Source organism: Anguilla rostrata, chromosome 10 (assembly GCF_018555375.3).
Source record: "Anguilla rostrata isolate EN2019 chromosome 10, ASM1855537v3, whole genome shotgun sequence".
Lineage (NCBI taxonomy): Eukaryota > Metazoa > Chordata > Actinopteri > Anguilliformes > Anguillidae > Anguilla > Anguilla rostrata.
Genome location: NC_057942.1, coordinates 40,490,631 through 40,502,692, shown reverse-complemented (window position 1 = coordinate 40,502,692; position 12,062 = coordinate 40,490,631). Strand labels below are relative to the sequence as shown.

Genomic DNA, 12,062 nt, shown 5'->3' with positions numbered 1-12,062 from the left:
AGCGTGTGTGTGTTAGAGAGAGATACAGGTGTGTGTGTGTGTGAGAAAGAAAGAGATATAAGTGTGTGTGTGAGACGTGTGTGTAACGCAGGGCTCTGTGTGATATGAGATGTGTGTGTAATGCAGGGCTCTGTGTGATATGAGATGTGTGTGTAATGCAGGGCTCTGTGTGATATGAGATGTGTGTGTAATGCAGGGCTCTGTGTGATATGAGATGTGTGTGTAATGCAGGGGCCTGTGTGATACGGATACGTGTGTTATACAGGTATATTGGGATCTGGGAGCTACAGATTGGGGGGAATATTTGCATGCGGAGCTGTGTGCACGTGTGTGCACGCTTTCCGTCTGCACTGGGGTTTCTAGCTGCCTCTGCATGCAGGGAGCCTCTGGGAACAGGAAGTGATGTAAACGTGATGTAAAAAATGAAATCGAAAAAAATTTCCAGGAAGAGACTGCAGAAGACCTGTGGTTCTCATTGGCTGGCGGAAACGCAAGTGAGCGCTTGTGCGGGTATAAATGCCGAGCTGAGACACGCCACAGAGCAGAACGCTCACTCGCTCGCCCAGGACAGATCGCAGGAAGCTCCGCCCACTCTCGCCGACATGCATCCACAGCACACAGGTGAGTGATCTCCACCTTCAAAGGGCTTTATCGCTGATTGCGGCTTCTGGCGCACACCTGCACGCAGGGGTGTGTTTAATTCCATCTGTAGGGGATCCCTGCAGCACTCTGTCTCAGTTATGTAGCGGTAGGAACCCCCCCCCCCCTTCTCTCCCCCCCCAGGCAGAACATATAAGAGTCAATGACAGAGTGACAGTGTTCCGCCTTTTCGTTTTGGCGGAAAATGTCTACAGTGCAGCTAGAAGGAAATGCAGATACTTAACGGGCGGAAGTTTCCATACAGTCAAACTGAATCCGTAAAATGGTGTCAGTGGAGAAATGGGACGGTTCAAAACTCTCTCCCCATTTCAGTAATTCGACTGGGTGTTCAAAGGGGTCGCCACGACACCCACAGGGAGAAACTTTTAATTGGAAATTATCTATTTGTATAAAACTCTGTACACATAATTGTATTTTTGTACAGTGAACAAGGAAAGTCCTCCCAATTCTCACAATATCATTGAGCACTGTTTTCCTTTTTTATTAAACTTTAGTTTTACCAAAAACAATACCTGTCTAAGGTAGTGTGGACAAAGTATTAAAAATATGGTATAAATGTTTCTGCCAATATTTCCAGAATATTTTATTATGTACAGCAAATATGGAATTGAGCGTCTCTCTGATTACTCATGCAAATGTGGCCTTATTGCCCTGAAATTGGAAAAGCTGACCATGCTGTCACATAATCATTCAGTCAGCATTATAAAAAAAAAAAACACTGATGTCACTGTAGCCATCAGTAGCCAGGCATGTACCAGGTTGAGCATAGTGACCTAATGGTTCCCAAGTTTATTTTAAGGAGCTCCCTAACCCGTGTCTTTCGCCCCCCCCCCCCTCCCCAAACAGCAGTCTTCGCCCTGACCTTGGTGACCATCATGTTCTCAACGCCAGCAAAGTCCACAGAACCCACAGAGAACCCGTTCCGTTCGGCAGAACCCACGCAGAACGCTGCGGTCTCCTCCACAGGTGGGTTCCCCTGATCGCTCCCGTGTTTATTGCATCACGCGGGGGGGGCGGATGTTTCTACAATCTTCTTATTTCAGTCCCGACAGAGTGAGTTCCCCGCAGAGCGGCCTCTCTGAGATCTGAAACCTGTAAAAGCTGGGATTTCTGTGCTCAGTGTAACTGCTGACGTCCAGGCTACTGCCCTAACCACCTGTTCTTCATGTGCCCTGTTAGAGTGCACCACAGACAGCCATTTCACTATAGCGGAGCATAGTGCTATATACATCAAATTCAAATTCATGGATTTAGTTTCATTTAATGACCCTGGTGTCCCACTGTGTGGAAAAAATCTCAGCACACCACTGCAGCCAGGCCCGGAGGTTGGGGGGTGGTGGGGGTGGGGCAGTGGTGATGTCACAGTGAATGTGGTGGTCAAGCGTGCAAGTTCCTCACCTCCTCCACCACAGAGATTAGCGAAGCGGCATGACACGCCAGCCATCCGTAGACCGCATTTACACATTGATACTGACCCTGGGTGACGAATGCTGTTATTGTTAATACACTCGTTTTTTTTTTTCTTGTTGTTGTTGGTTTTTTTTTTAGCTGACACATGCTGCAACAGCACACCCACATTAAATGTTTTCACACACACACACGTGTGGCCGATAGGCTATATTTAGCCAGAGTGTGTTGCAGACCCCGCATTCTGGGTGGTGCAGTGCCAGCTTGTTTCTCCGCAAATTCCCAGTTTTCCTGCCAGTTATCATTACTGACAATTTAACAATGTATTATGTTTTTTTTTTTACTTTTATGCATGATATGCATCATTGTTACTGTATTCTAGCGTGATTTGTAACTGTTTTTTAGGTCGTGTGTAGGGTGGAATTATTGTGGTGTGAATGTACGAGTTATGTGTATGGTTGTGTAAGGAGTACAGACGTGTGTAACTGTGTTTATGGTTGTGTGTACAGGGAGTGAGCAAACTCCCCGAGTCCTGAAGTTGCTGGGTTTTTGCTCTGGAGACGATCAGGCGTTCTGTCTGAACGGCAAATGCATCTACCACCCCGACCTGAACAGGCCCACCTGCAGGTGAGAACACACCTACAGCACCATCCTAACCTGGCACACACACCTTGACCCATAATTAATCAGCTCAAGAATAAATATTAAGTAAATCATTTGGACTGATCTGCTAGTTGTCTTAAATGTACTGTAAGGATGATATGGTGGGTGTTACATGTAACATAAGGCTGATGTGGTGGGTGTTAAATGTAACATAAGGCTGATGTGGTGGGTGTTAAGTGTAACATAAAGCTGATGTGGTGGGTGTGGTTGCCAGCTGTCCACAGAATTTCAGAGGGGAACGGTGTGAGCACATGCTGCTGGACGTACACAGCGATACCAACCGTGAACAAATAATCGCCATCGGCGGTGGTGTGGCCCTGCTGCTCTGCGCCATCATTGCCATCCTCTACTGCTGTTTGAAGAAGAGGTACCACACCAAATCACAGCACATTGAATACCACACCAAATCACAGCAGATTCAATACCACACCAAATCACAACACATTGAATACCACACCAAATCACAGCAGATTCAATACCACACCAAATCACAACACATTTAATACCACACCAAATCACAGCACATTCAATACCACACCAAATCACACCACATTCAATACCACACCAAATCACAACACATTTAATACCACACCAAATCACAGCACATTCAATACCACACAAAATCACAGAACATTTAACACCACACCAAATCACAGCACATTTAATACCAAATTAAATGAAACATGTAGGTTATACAAGCTTTGTCTCATTACTATGGCAATGATGTTTTGAAAAATGCAAAAAAGAAACTATTTCTGATTTTCCGAGTTAGATTTTTAAGAATCTGCTTGAGTAAACTGTCCCACCACTAATGTCAATGGTGATGTATAGTGTGTTATGTTTGTGCTAACAGAGGTGTATGGTATATTAAATTTCAGGTGCGCAAAAGAAAAGCCTTATCAGATCTGCCAGTCAACTCTTGCAATCTGAGCCGAGCCGAGCTCACGCTGTTGGAGAGGCATTCCTGCTGAGAGGGCCTGCTTCTGCCTGCCGTCCGGCACCATCACATTCCACCCAGCCACTCCACCATCTCCCCTCTCCACCGTTCCACCATCTCCCCTTTCCACTGCTCCTGATCCTCCTTGCGAATATACCAAGAGAAGCCACACATTACCCATTGCACAAAAGCTACACAGCGCGCATACAACACACTACACACCACACACGCTACACGCCACTCAAACTACACACCACACACACTACACACCACTCAAACTACACGCCACACACGCTACAAGCCACATACACCAAACACCACACACTCTACAACACACAGTAATGGCAGGAAATGTTACATCATTCACAACATCTTTATAAGACAGCATCATGTACAAGGGTATTTATTTAAAAATAAATTATTTCTGTTTGTGTATTTATTTAATATGCTTTTTTAAATAAATATTTTAAATATTCATTTAACTGTCTTTGTCCCTTTCATTATTCATTTTACCTGCAAATGCAGTACGAGAGGAACCAGAAGTTGCTCAGTGCTACAATAATGCTGCAATATGTGGATCAGACTGTTACCCATGGCCCTTCTCTACATAATACAGAGCTCCCCATAAACTGTGTTTTTATTTAACCCTGCACTACACACTAACCCTACATTCTATAACCCTGCACTACACTCTGACCGTACACTCTATAACCCTGCACTGAACATTAGCCCCTCTACAGACAAAATATTACATAAAAATCTGATGTGTGTCAACATGTATAGTAAATGTTATGTTCCCATTTGTGAACTACATTTTAATTCCAGAATCTGGCTATAACTATAAATGTGACAATAGAAATGTTGCTAATCATGAAGCACATTCCTGCTTAGCTTCAGTGCTAACCAAACACAGGCCTCCTTAGTTTCAGTACAAACCAAGCTGAGCCCTGTTTAGCTTCAGTGCTAACCAAGCACAGTCCTGCTTAGTTTCAGTCTAAAAAGCAAGCTCAGTCCTGCTTAGTTTCACTGCTAACCAAGCCCAGTCCTCCTGACTTTGAGTACAAACCAAGCTGAGCCCTGTTTAGCTTCAGTGCTAACAAAGCACAGCACTGTTTAGTTTCAGTACAAACCAAGCTCAGTCCTGCTTAGTTTCAGTACTAACCAAGCACAGTCCTGCTTAATTTCAGTACAAACCAAGCTCAGTCCTGCTTAGTTTCAGTACTAACCAAGCTCAGTCCTGCTTAGCTTCAGTGCTAACCAAGCACAGGACTGCTTAGTTTCAGTACAAACCAAGCCCATCCCTGCTTAGATTCCACACTAAAAAAATCAATCCCTTTTCCAACGTTTTTTTTAACCTGGCATTGTTATATAAAGAGAGCTTAAACAAAGTGAAGCTATAAAATACAAAGTAGCTTTGCTACAAAAGTGAAGATCCCGTTCATCTTGTATGATTATAAACAGAAGCACGTTGGAAAATTTGTTCCACCTGAAGCTGGACTATTTCACATATCCAAGTTGTTTTTTTCCATTATTAAGACTAGCAAGCGTAGGAAGAGCCGTGCTACTAATGGAAAGATACCTGACTTTCGTTGGGGAGCGAGTGCGGCATGTTTCCAGTTTTATCCAGGTAAAAGAACATCGAATTATGGGTGGGACTGACTGTAACTCACAGCAAGGAAATCACCTTCAGGCGGGCCAGACACAAGTTGAGTTACCTCCAGGTGTCGCTGTTTACCTGGTTGTTGTTTTTTTTTGTCTTGCTTTAAAGGGACAGGTTGCTTCCTGCGGTTTTAAAAGGAGAGTTCGTTTTCTAGGGTTTTTCGGCACTATTTCAATTTTACTGTATGTTTTTTATTGGCCCAGACAGTTTTTGCGTGCAAGAAGGATATTTAGAGAAGTTTCTCACGACCTCGTGGTTTTACATGATTTTTACGACGGCAGTTAAAGGGGCATATTCTCGAGTTCATGGTCAAGAGTAAGAAAATACAATTATGGACAGTTTCCCAAACAGGAATTGAGCCAGGTCTTGGACTAAGAACATTTACCCAATGGTGGGTAGTATCCGTGGTTTAATGCGTCCTTACACACTCGTGCAAAGGGATATCCAGAAACGGTAATGTATTGTTGAGGCAGGTCCTATATTGACGAAGTCAGAGGTTTTTTTTTTGTATCACAGGTACAGCCGTGATTGTGATCCCGTGTCTATCTCTAATTTCCTCTGCTTTCCCCTGTATAATGTGTGTGTGTGTGTGTGGAGTGGAGTGGAGTGGGGGGGAATAGAAAAAGGGCAAACTGCACGCTCTCCTTAAAAATAAAAAACAAACATTGAATAAAAAAAGTATCACGACCACTATTCATGTCCAACTGCCTCAAACTATTCATGTCCAACTGCCTCAAACTAAAAAACTAAAAATAAAAGAAAAAATACTATTTCACTTCAGTTTGTAATCCTGGTGTAAATCGGTGAGATTTTTTTGGCAACTCGTGAAAACGTGAATGAGCTTAGCGACACCACACCCATGACCAAAGTTGGGTGTAGAATCTCCTGCTGCGATTTTTTTTTATCTTATAGATATAGAGGGAATCACAAGCGAGACTACGTCACTCTTCTTCCACCACGGATCCTATTGGACAGGTTGGAAATTACTTCAGCGCAGTCATTCCATACCTGCCAGCCCACATCCTGTGCGTCCATCCTGCGCACGGCGACGACTGATGCAGCCACCGGCAGCCTGTCAAACACAACCAACACAACCTTACACAAGCGACAATGCAAGGATTAACCGCGTCTTTTCTCCTGCTATTCTATGGTGAGTCCGCAAAGTACTTCAACAAAAAAACTCGTTTCAATACAGTAAAGCTGAGTAAATAAATGTGATTCTTTTGGCTCCTTGTTCTTACTTGGCTCGCTGGCGCCTGGTTATTGATTACATGTGATTTCTTTATTGCCCCCTGCTCGCTTGTTTGTAATAGTTTAAATTCCAAGCTCAAATGGAATTTGACCTTGAACCAGGGAATTAACCTATTTTAACTTTACGTCTGCAGTTTAGCCTATATTTCGTGGCTACATATAATGGCCTATCAAGGCTTTGTGGTCTCTGCCAGTCATGAACTGCTCCTGAAATGTTCCTCAGGTGTCCCCTGCATGCTGTCATTTGAGACCTGGGTGGGTCAAAACAATGATGAGTTTGTGTTACTGCACTGTACAATAGGGAAGATGACGTGCAGTGTGTTTGGTCCAGTGTGCCGTGTGTAGTGTGTAATTTGTTTGGTCCAGTGTGTGAAGTTTAGTGTGCAGTGTGTTTGGTCCAGTGTGCCGTGTGCAGTGTGTAATTTGTTTGGTCCAGTGTGTGAAGTTTAGTGTGCAGTGTGTTTGGTCCAGTGTGCCGTGTGCAGTGTGTTTGGTCCTGTGCAGTGTGTTTGGACCAGTGTGCAGTGTGTAATTTGTTTAGTCCAGTGCATGAAGTTTAGTGTGCAGTGTGTTTGGTCCAGTGTGCCGTGTGCAGTGTGTTTGGTCCAGTGTGCCATGTGCAGTGTGTTTGGTTCAGTGTGCAGTGTGTTTGGTCCAGTGTGCAGTGTGTAATTTGTTTAGTCCAGTGCATGAAGTGTGCAATCAGTCAACCCCTTCATCATCCGGCTTATCAGAGTCCCACGCCTCACCATTCAGCTGTACACTAGACTTTGGCTTAATTTCAGAGTCTTTAGGTGGTGATTGACAGTAGTATTGGTTGACAGAAGTGGCCAGCTATGTGGTCAGACTGGTTTTACTGTATGAACTGCACTGGCCATTGGGTGGGTGGGGGGGCTTGGTCTTAGTATTAAAGATACTTAATCAGAGTATTTGTCTTTACTTTTTGCTGTGATTTCAGGTATTATGATTTCACATGGTCTGATGTCAGCTCTTGCTTGAATTTTTATCATCAAAACTATTTATTTATTTATTATGTTTATTTTGAGCATTTTTATTTTATTATTGTTTCATTGTTTTACTTTTCTTTTCTTTTTTTAACTTTGTTTCTTGGCAGTCTTCCTCTGGCTCTCACCCTGTGGTTGGCTGATCTTACACACTTCTCCTGTGATTGGCTGGTCTGACACACTACTCCTCTGCTTGGCTGATCTTACGAACTGCTCCTGTGATTGGCTGATCTTACACACTGCTCCTGCGATTGGCTGATTTGACACGCTACTCCTGTGATTGGCTGATCTTATGCACTGTTCCTGTGATTGGCTGATCTTACCGAGATCTCCTGTGATTGGCTGACTTTACACACTGTTCCTGTGACTGGCTGATTTTACGCATTGCTTTTGATACCGGAGGGACATCTGGGTGGTATTTCACACAGCAGGATTACTGAGTTAGCTGGATAACTGCACTGGATAACTGCACTGGGTAAAACCCAGAACAGCACTTTTTAAACATTTTTTTTTTTTGTTTCGGGTTTTTGGAGGGTTCCGGGGTTTTTACTCATTGCAGTTATCATGCTTGCTCAGTAATCCTGATTTGTGAAATACCAGTAATAATAATAATAATAATAACAATAATAATAATAATTATTATTATTATTATTAGAATTATAATAATTCTAATAATAATACATTTTTAAAAATCCTAATTTTACCCGGCGTTTAGTGTAGGATGTGACCCAGTTATGTTGTGCTGTGGGGCTGCTGGAGCCGGGGCCTGGGGCGGGGTGTGCGTGAGCTGTGTTTGAGCACGCCAGAGGAATGCACTGTGGGTTCGATGGCGCTGCGGACACGCTGCCCAGATCCCCGCCCACATGCTTACACCTGACTCCAGGTGCTCTCCACGCCCTGCCAAGGTATGCGCCGTGTCGCCATGGCAATGCCAGGAAGAGGGCCAGAGGCAGGAAGTTGGGGGAGTCAGTGACTGTGGAATGACTGCAATATGCCTGGCTCTGTAGTGTACACAAAGCTGTAGTGTTCAGTGCTGTAGTGTTCAGTGCCGAAGTGTACAGCGCTGTATGTTCAGATCTGTAGTGTTCAGTGCTGTATGGTCAGTGCTGTAGTGTACAGAGCTGTATGTTCAGATCTGTAATGCTCAGAGCTGTAGTCTTCAGTGCTTTGGTGTTGTGGCAGTGTTGTGGTATATTGTGCTGTAGTGTTCAGAGCTGTAATGTTCAGTGCTGTAATTGTCAGTGTTACAGTGTGCAGTGCCTTTCTTTTCATTACATTTTGACCCTGAACGACCCTAACCCTGAAACAATCTCTCTCAGGTCTGTCTCTATTGTTGGGCAACAAGGCAGAATCCACAAGTCCTTCCTGCAGCTCCAACTGCTCAACATCAGGTACATTTCTCTCTCTCTTGCTCACTCTCTCTCTCATTCTCTCTCTCTCTCGCTCTCTCTTTCTGTCTCTCCCTCTATCTCTCTCTGTCTGTCTCTCTCGCTCTCTCTCTGTCTCTCCCTCTGTCTCTCTCTCTCTCTATTTATCTCTCTCTCTCTTACTCTCTCTCTCTGTCTCTCTCTCTCTGCATCCTTTTCCCATGATCCCATGCGTCTCTCTCTCTCAGCATCCTTTTCCCATGATCCCTTGTGTCTGCAGGCGCGGTCACAGCCACCCCTACCGTGTCCACGGTTCAGAGAGTGATGATCCTGAAGTGTAACTCCAGCATGGAGGACTACTGTTTCCATGGAGAGTGCATGTTCCTGGTGGACCTCAACGAGCACCACTGCAAGTAAGCTACACACTCCCTGCTCACTGTCAATACAATACACACTCCCTGCTCACTGCAAGTTAAATACACACTCCCTACGTACTATAAGTAGACTACACACACCCTGCTCACTGCAAATAAAATGCTCTCTGCGCACTGAAAGGTAAAACTCACCGCATATATGTATGAGTGAGTGGGAGAACGTGTGTGAATAACTCTCACTTTGTGATACGTGGCAGGTGTGCCCAGGGTTATGCAGGTCACAGGTGTGCCCACCTGTCTCTGGTGATTCAGCCCGTGAGTCAGGAGAGGTTGATACTGACGGTGGTGTGTGCCGCTCTAACCATCCTGGGCTTCGCTGGAGCCGCCTACTTCCTCTACCGATGGTGAGTGTGTGTGTGTGTGTGTGTGTGTGTGTGTGTGTGTGTGTGTGTTTGTTTGTTTGTGTGTGTGTGTGTGTGTGTGTGTGTGTGTATGTTTGTGTGTGAGTATGTGTGTGGGTGTGTGTATGTGTTTGTTTGTTTGTTTGTGTGTGTGTGTGTGTTTGTTTGTGTGTGTGTGTGTGTGTGTGTGTGTGTGTGCTTGTTTGTTTGTGTGTGTGTGAGTATGTGTGTGTGTGTGTGTGTGTGTGGGTGTGTGTTTGTTTGTTTGTGTGGGCGTGTGTGTTTGTGTGGGTGTATGTGTCTGTGTGTATAGGTGTGGGTGGAGTGACACTTCGTTATGTTACAGGTTTAAGAAGAACGCTGGTTCACCTCAACAGAAGGAATACCAGGAAGTGCAGATGGCATGATTGACGCAGTGAACTACAGCCTATTGTCACTCTGCAGCCTGATTGGTTAGATGGACACTATAATGACTGATTCCTGTATGATAGAATTTACCAACACTCTCTGTATTGGAAAGAATATTGTAAAAAAAAAAGAAAAAAAAAAAGTGTGTTCATGGAGGTGCAACATATTTATAATTGGAATTTAAAGTGGTCACATCAGAATAGGGCAGCAACTGAGGTTTCAGCAAGAGAGGCGGAGTCACTTGCTCAGCAGCTGAGAAATCTGTGTCTTTGTGCGTGTGTGTGTGTGTGCGTGCGTGCGTGCGTGTGTGGTGTTCAAGCAGGATTATCTTTTCCATATTTTGTTTTTATTTCAATGTTTCAAATGATTCATATTGTTTGTAATATAGATATATATATATATTTATAACAGGATCAGTGTTAAATTTGGTATTGAAAGAATAGAGGATTTAGTGGATTTAAAAGGGAAGGTGATAATTCTGGAATATTGATGAAATATGCATTTTTGCGATTGTATGTATGTTCTTGTCATTGTTCAGTCCTGTCATTGTTGATTTTTCTCAAGGAGGATGCAAAAATACAAGAGAGAAAATAGATACAATCTTACGCTACATCCTCTGTGGGTCAAGGAAGGGTAACTTTATTTGTGAGTTTAACAGCCTGTAGATGAAGCCAAACACTGCAGAATGTACAATGTGAAGAAAATAGAACTGAACCGTGTCTAAAAACAAAGAAATGCTTGCTACATTTGCTACAGATGCTACATGTTCATTACTCAAATAATGTTTTTTATTTTAATTTTATTTTTGTTAATCATGCAAAGTGAATGACTGATACTGACTCCTTTTCATATGGGTGCATCTACCTTGTGCTGTCCATCCCTGAATTGTTCCAGCCAATCAAAAGCCAGCGCTGACCCCTTCCCTCGCCTACTTTGTGCGGGTTCGACGCGTAAACCCGCCTCTTTTTGAAACCCACCAGTAGGTGGCGCCGTTTAGTACCGAAATATTTTAATTAATCCTTGGATTAATTTGACCCTGTGAAGATCTTTCGCATTTTCTGGAGAAATCTAAAGTACCCCGTATTTTGGGGGAAAGGCACGACACTGAGTATAATGAATCAGCTGAAGTAAATATTATATATATATATATCATGGAACTCAGTGATATTTTTTTATTTTATTTATGATAGTTGTTAAGCATGATTTTAAGCAAGCATTTTCTCGATTGCAGGTTCAACAATATTTTTATACCGAGTGCAAGGTGCTCTAAGTTGCTTTTTTGTATTTGTATTAAAATTCCATTAAAATGCTTCATATATATGGTTTTGGTTTTCCTTTCCTTCAAGTTTTGACATGAAGCCCTTGTTGCTGGAATTCCCAGTTATTACTCATTATTTTGGCATTCCCAGTCTTATTTTTCCAAGTGTTTATTCCCATTCCCTCAGCTATTGATCCGGAAGAGTGCGGACAAGCATGTTCTTTCTTCCAGGACCTTAGCATCTTATCACAGTTTGCAAGTCATGGCAAGTCAGGGATCTCAAACTCAAATCCCAGACGTGCACTGGCACTTCTGGATTCAATACCCGATTGCAGGGCCCATCCACACTGGAACTGCACCTTAGCAGACACTAGACCATGGGTCCCATCCACACACTGGTACAGTGCCTTAACAGATGCCAAACCATCCACACACTGGAACAGAGCCTTAACAGATACCAGATCATGGGGTCCATCCACACACTGGAACAGTACCTTTACAGATAACAGACCATGGGGCCCATCCACACACTGAAATGGTACCTCAACAGATAATAGACCATGGGGCCCATCCACACACTGGAACAGTACCTTTAGAGATAACAGACCATGGGGCCCATCCACACACTTGAACAGTACCTTTACAGATATCAAACCATGGGGCCCAACCACA

General features: G+C 43.7%; 2 protein-coding genes and 1 long non-coding RNA gene across 4 annotated transcripts; 2 read left to right on the top strand and 1 right to left on the bottom strand.

Moving 5' to 3' along the window:
• The first annotated feature begins 477 nt into the window (after positions 1–477).
• LOC135233504 (epigen-like) lies at positions 478–4,149 on the top strand. 2 transcript variants are annotated; one of them, XM_064297124.1, is made up of 5 exons: positions 478–621; positions 1,507–1,626; positions 2,577–2,694; positions 2,945–3,097; positions 3,609–4,149. In XM_064297124.1, the coding sequence occupies exons 1-5, from the start codon at positions 603–605 to the stop codon at positions 3,658–3,660; spliced, it is 462 nt and encodes a 153-aa protein (XP_064153194.1). In that variant the 5' UTR covers positions 478–602; the 3' UTR covers positions 3,661–4,149. The 2 variants fall into 2 exon arrangements, with proteins under 2 accessions (XP_064153194.1, XP_064153195.1); XM_064297125.1 differs by having other exon boundaries at positions 530–621; positions 1,510–1,626.
• On the bottom strand, positions 3,106–5,416 carry LOC135233506 (uncharacterized). The gene is made up of 2 exons (XR_010323839.1): positions 5,247–5,416; positions 3,106–3,811 (listed from the first exon to the last, which is right to left on the bottom strand). It is a non-coding gene; the product is annotated as an uncharacterized LOC135233506 (long non-coding RNA).
• Positions 5,417–5,511: 95 nt separating this feature from the next.
• LOC135233505 (proepiregulin-like) lies at positions 5,512–11,452 on the top strand. The gene is made up of 6 exons (XM_064297126.1): positions 5,512–5,718; positions 6,240–6,477; positions 8,902–8,973; positions 9,230–9,362; positions 9,581–9,727; positions 10,071–11,452. The coding sequence occupies exons 2-6, from the start codon at positions 6,438–6,440 to the stop codon at positions 10,129–10,131; spliced, it is 453 nt and encodes a 150-aa protein (XP_064153196.1). The 5' UTR covers positions 5,512–5,718; positions 6,240–6,437; the 3' UTR covers positions 10,132–11,452.
• Positions 11,453–12,062: the final 610 nt, after the last annotated feature.

Excerpts from the sequence above, each read along its gene's own strand:
- LOC135233504 (XM_064297124.1), top strand. Across the intron at positions 1,627-2,576 it reads CGCTGCGGTCTCCTCCACAG|GGAGTGAGCAAACTCCCCGA; the intron begins GTGGGTTCCCCT and ends TTGTGTGTACAG. Across the intron at positions 3,098-3,608 it reads TACTGCTGTTTGAAGAAGAG|GTGCGCAAAAGAAAAGCCTT; the intron begins GTACCACACCAA and ends ATTAAATTTCAG.
- LOC135233505 (XM_064297126.1), top strand. The coding sequence starts at position 6,438 with ATGCAAGGATTAACCGCGTCTTTTCTCCTGCTATTCTATG. Across the intron at positions 6,478-8,901 it reads TTTTCTCCTGCTATTCTATG|GTCTGTCTCTATTGTTGGGC; the intron begins GTGAGTCCGCAA and ends AATCTCTCTCAG. Across the intron at positions 9,363-9,580 it reads CTCAACGAGCACCACTGCAA|GTGTGCCCAGGGTTATGCAG; the intron begins GTAAGCTACACA and ends GATACGTGGCAG.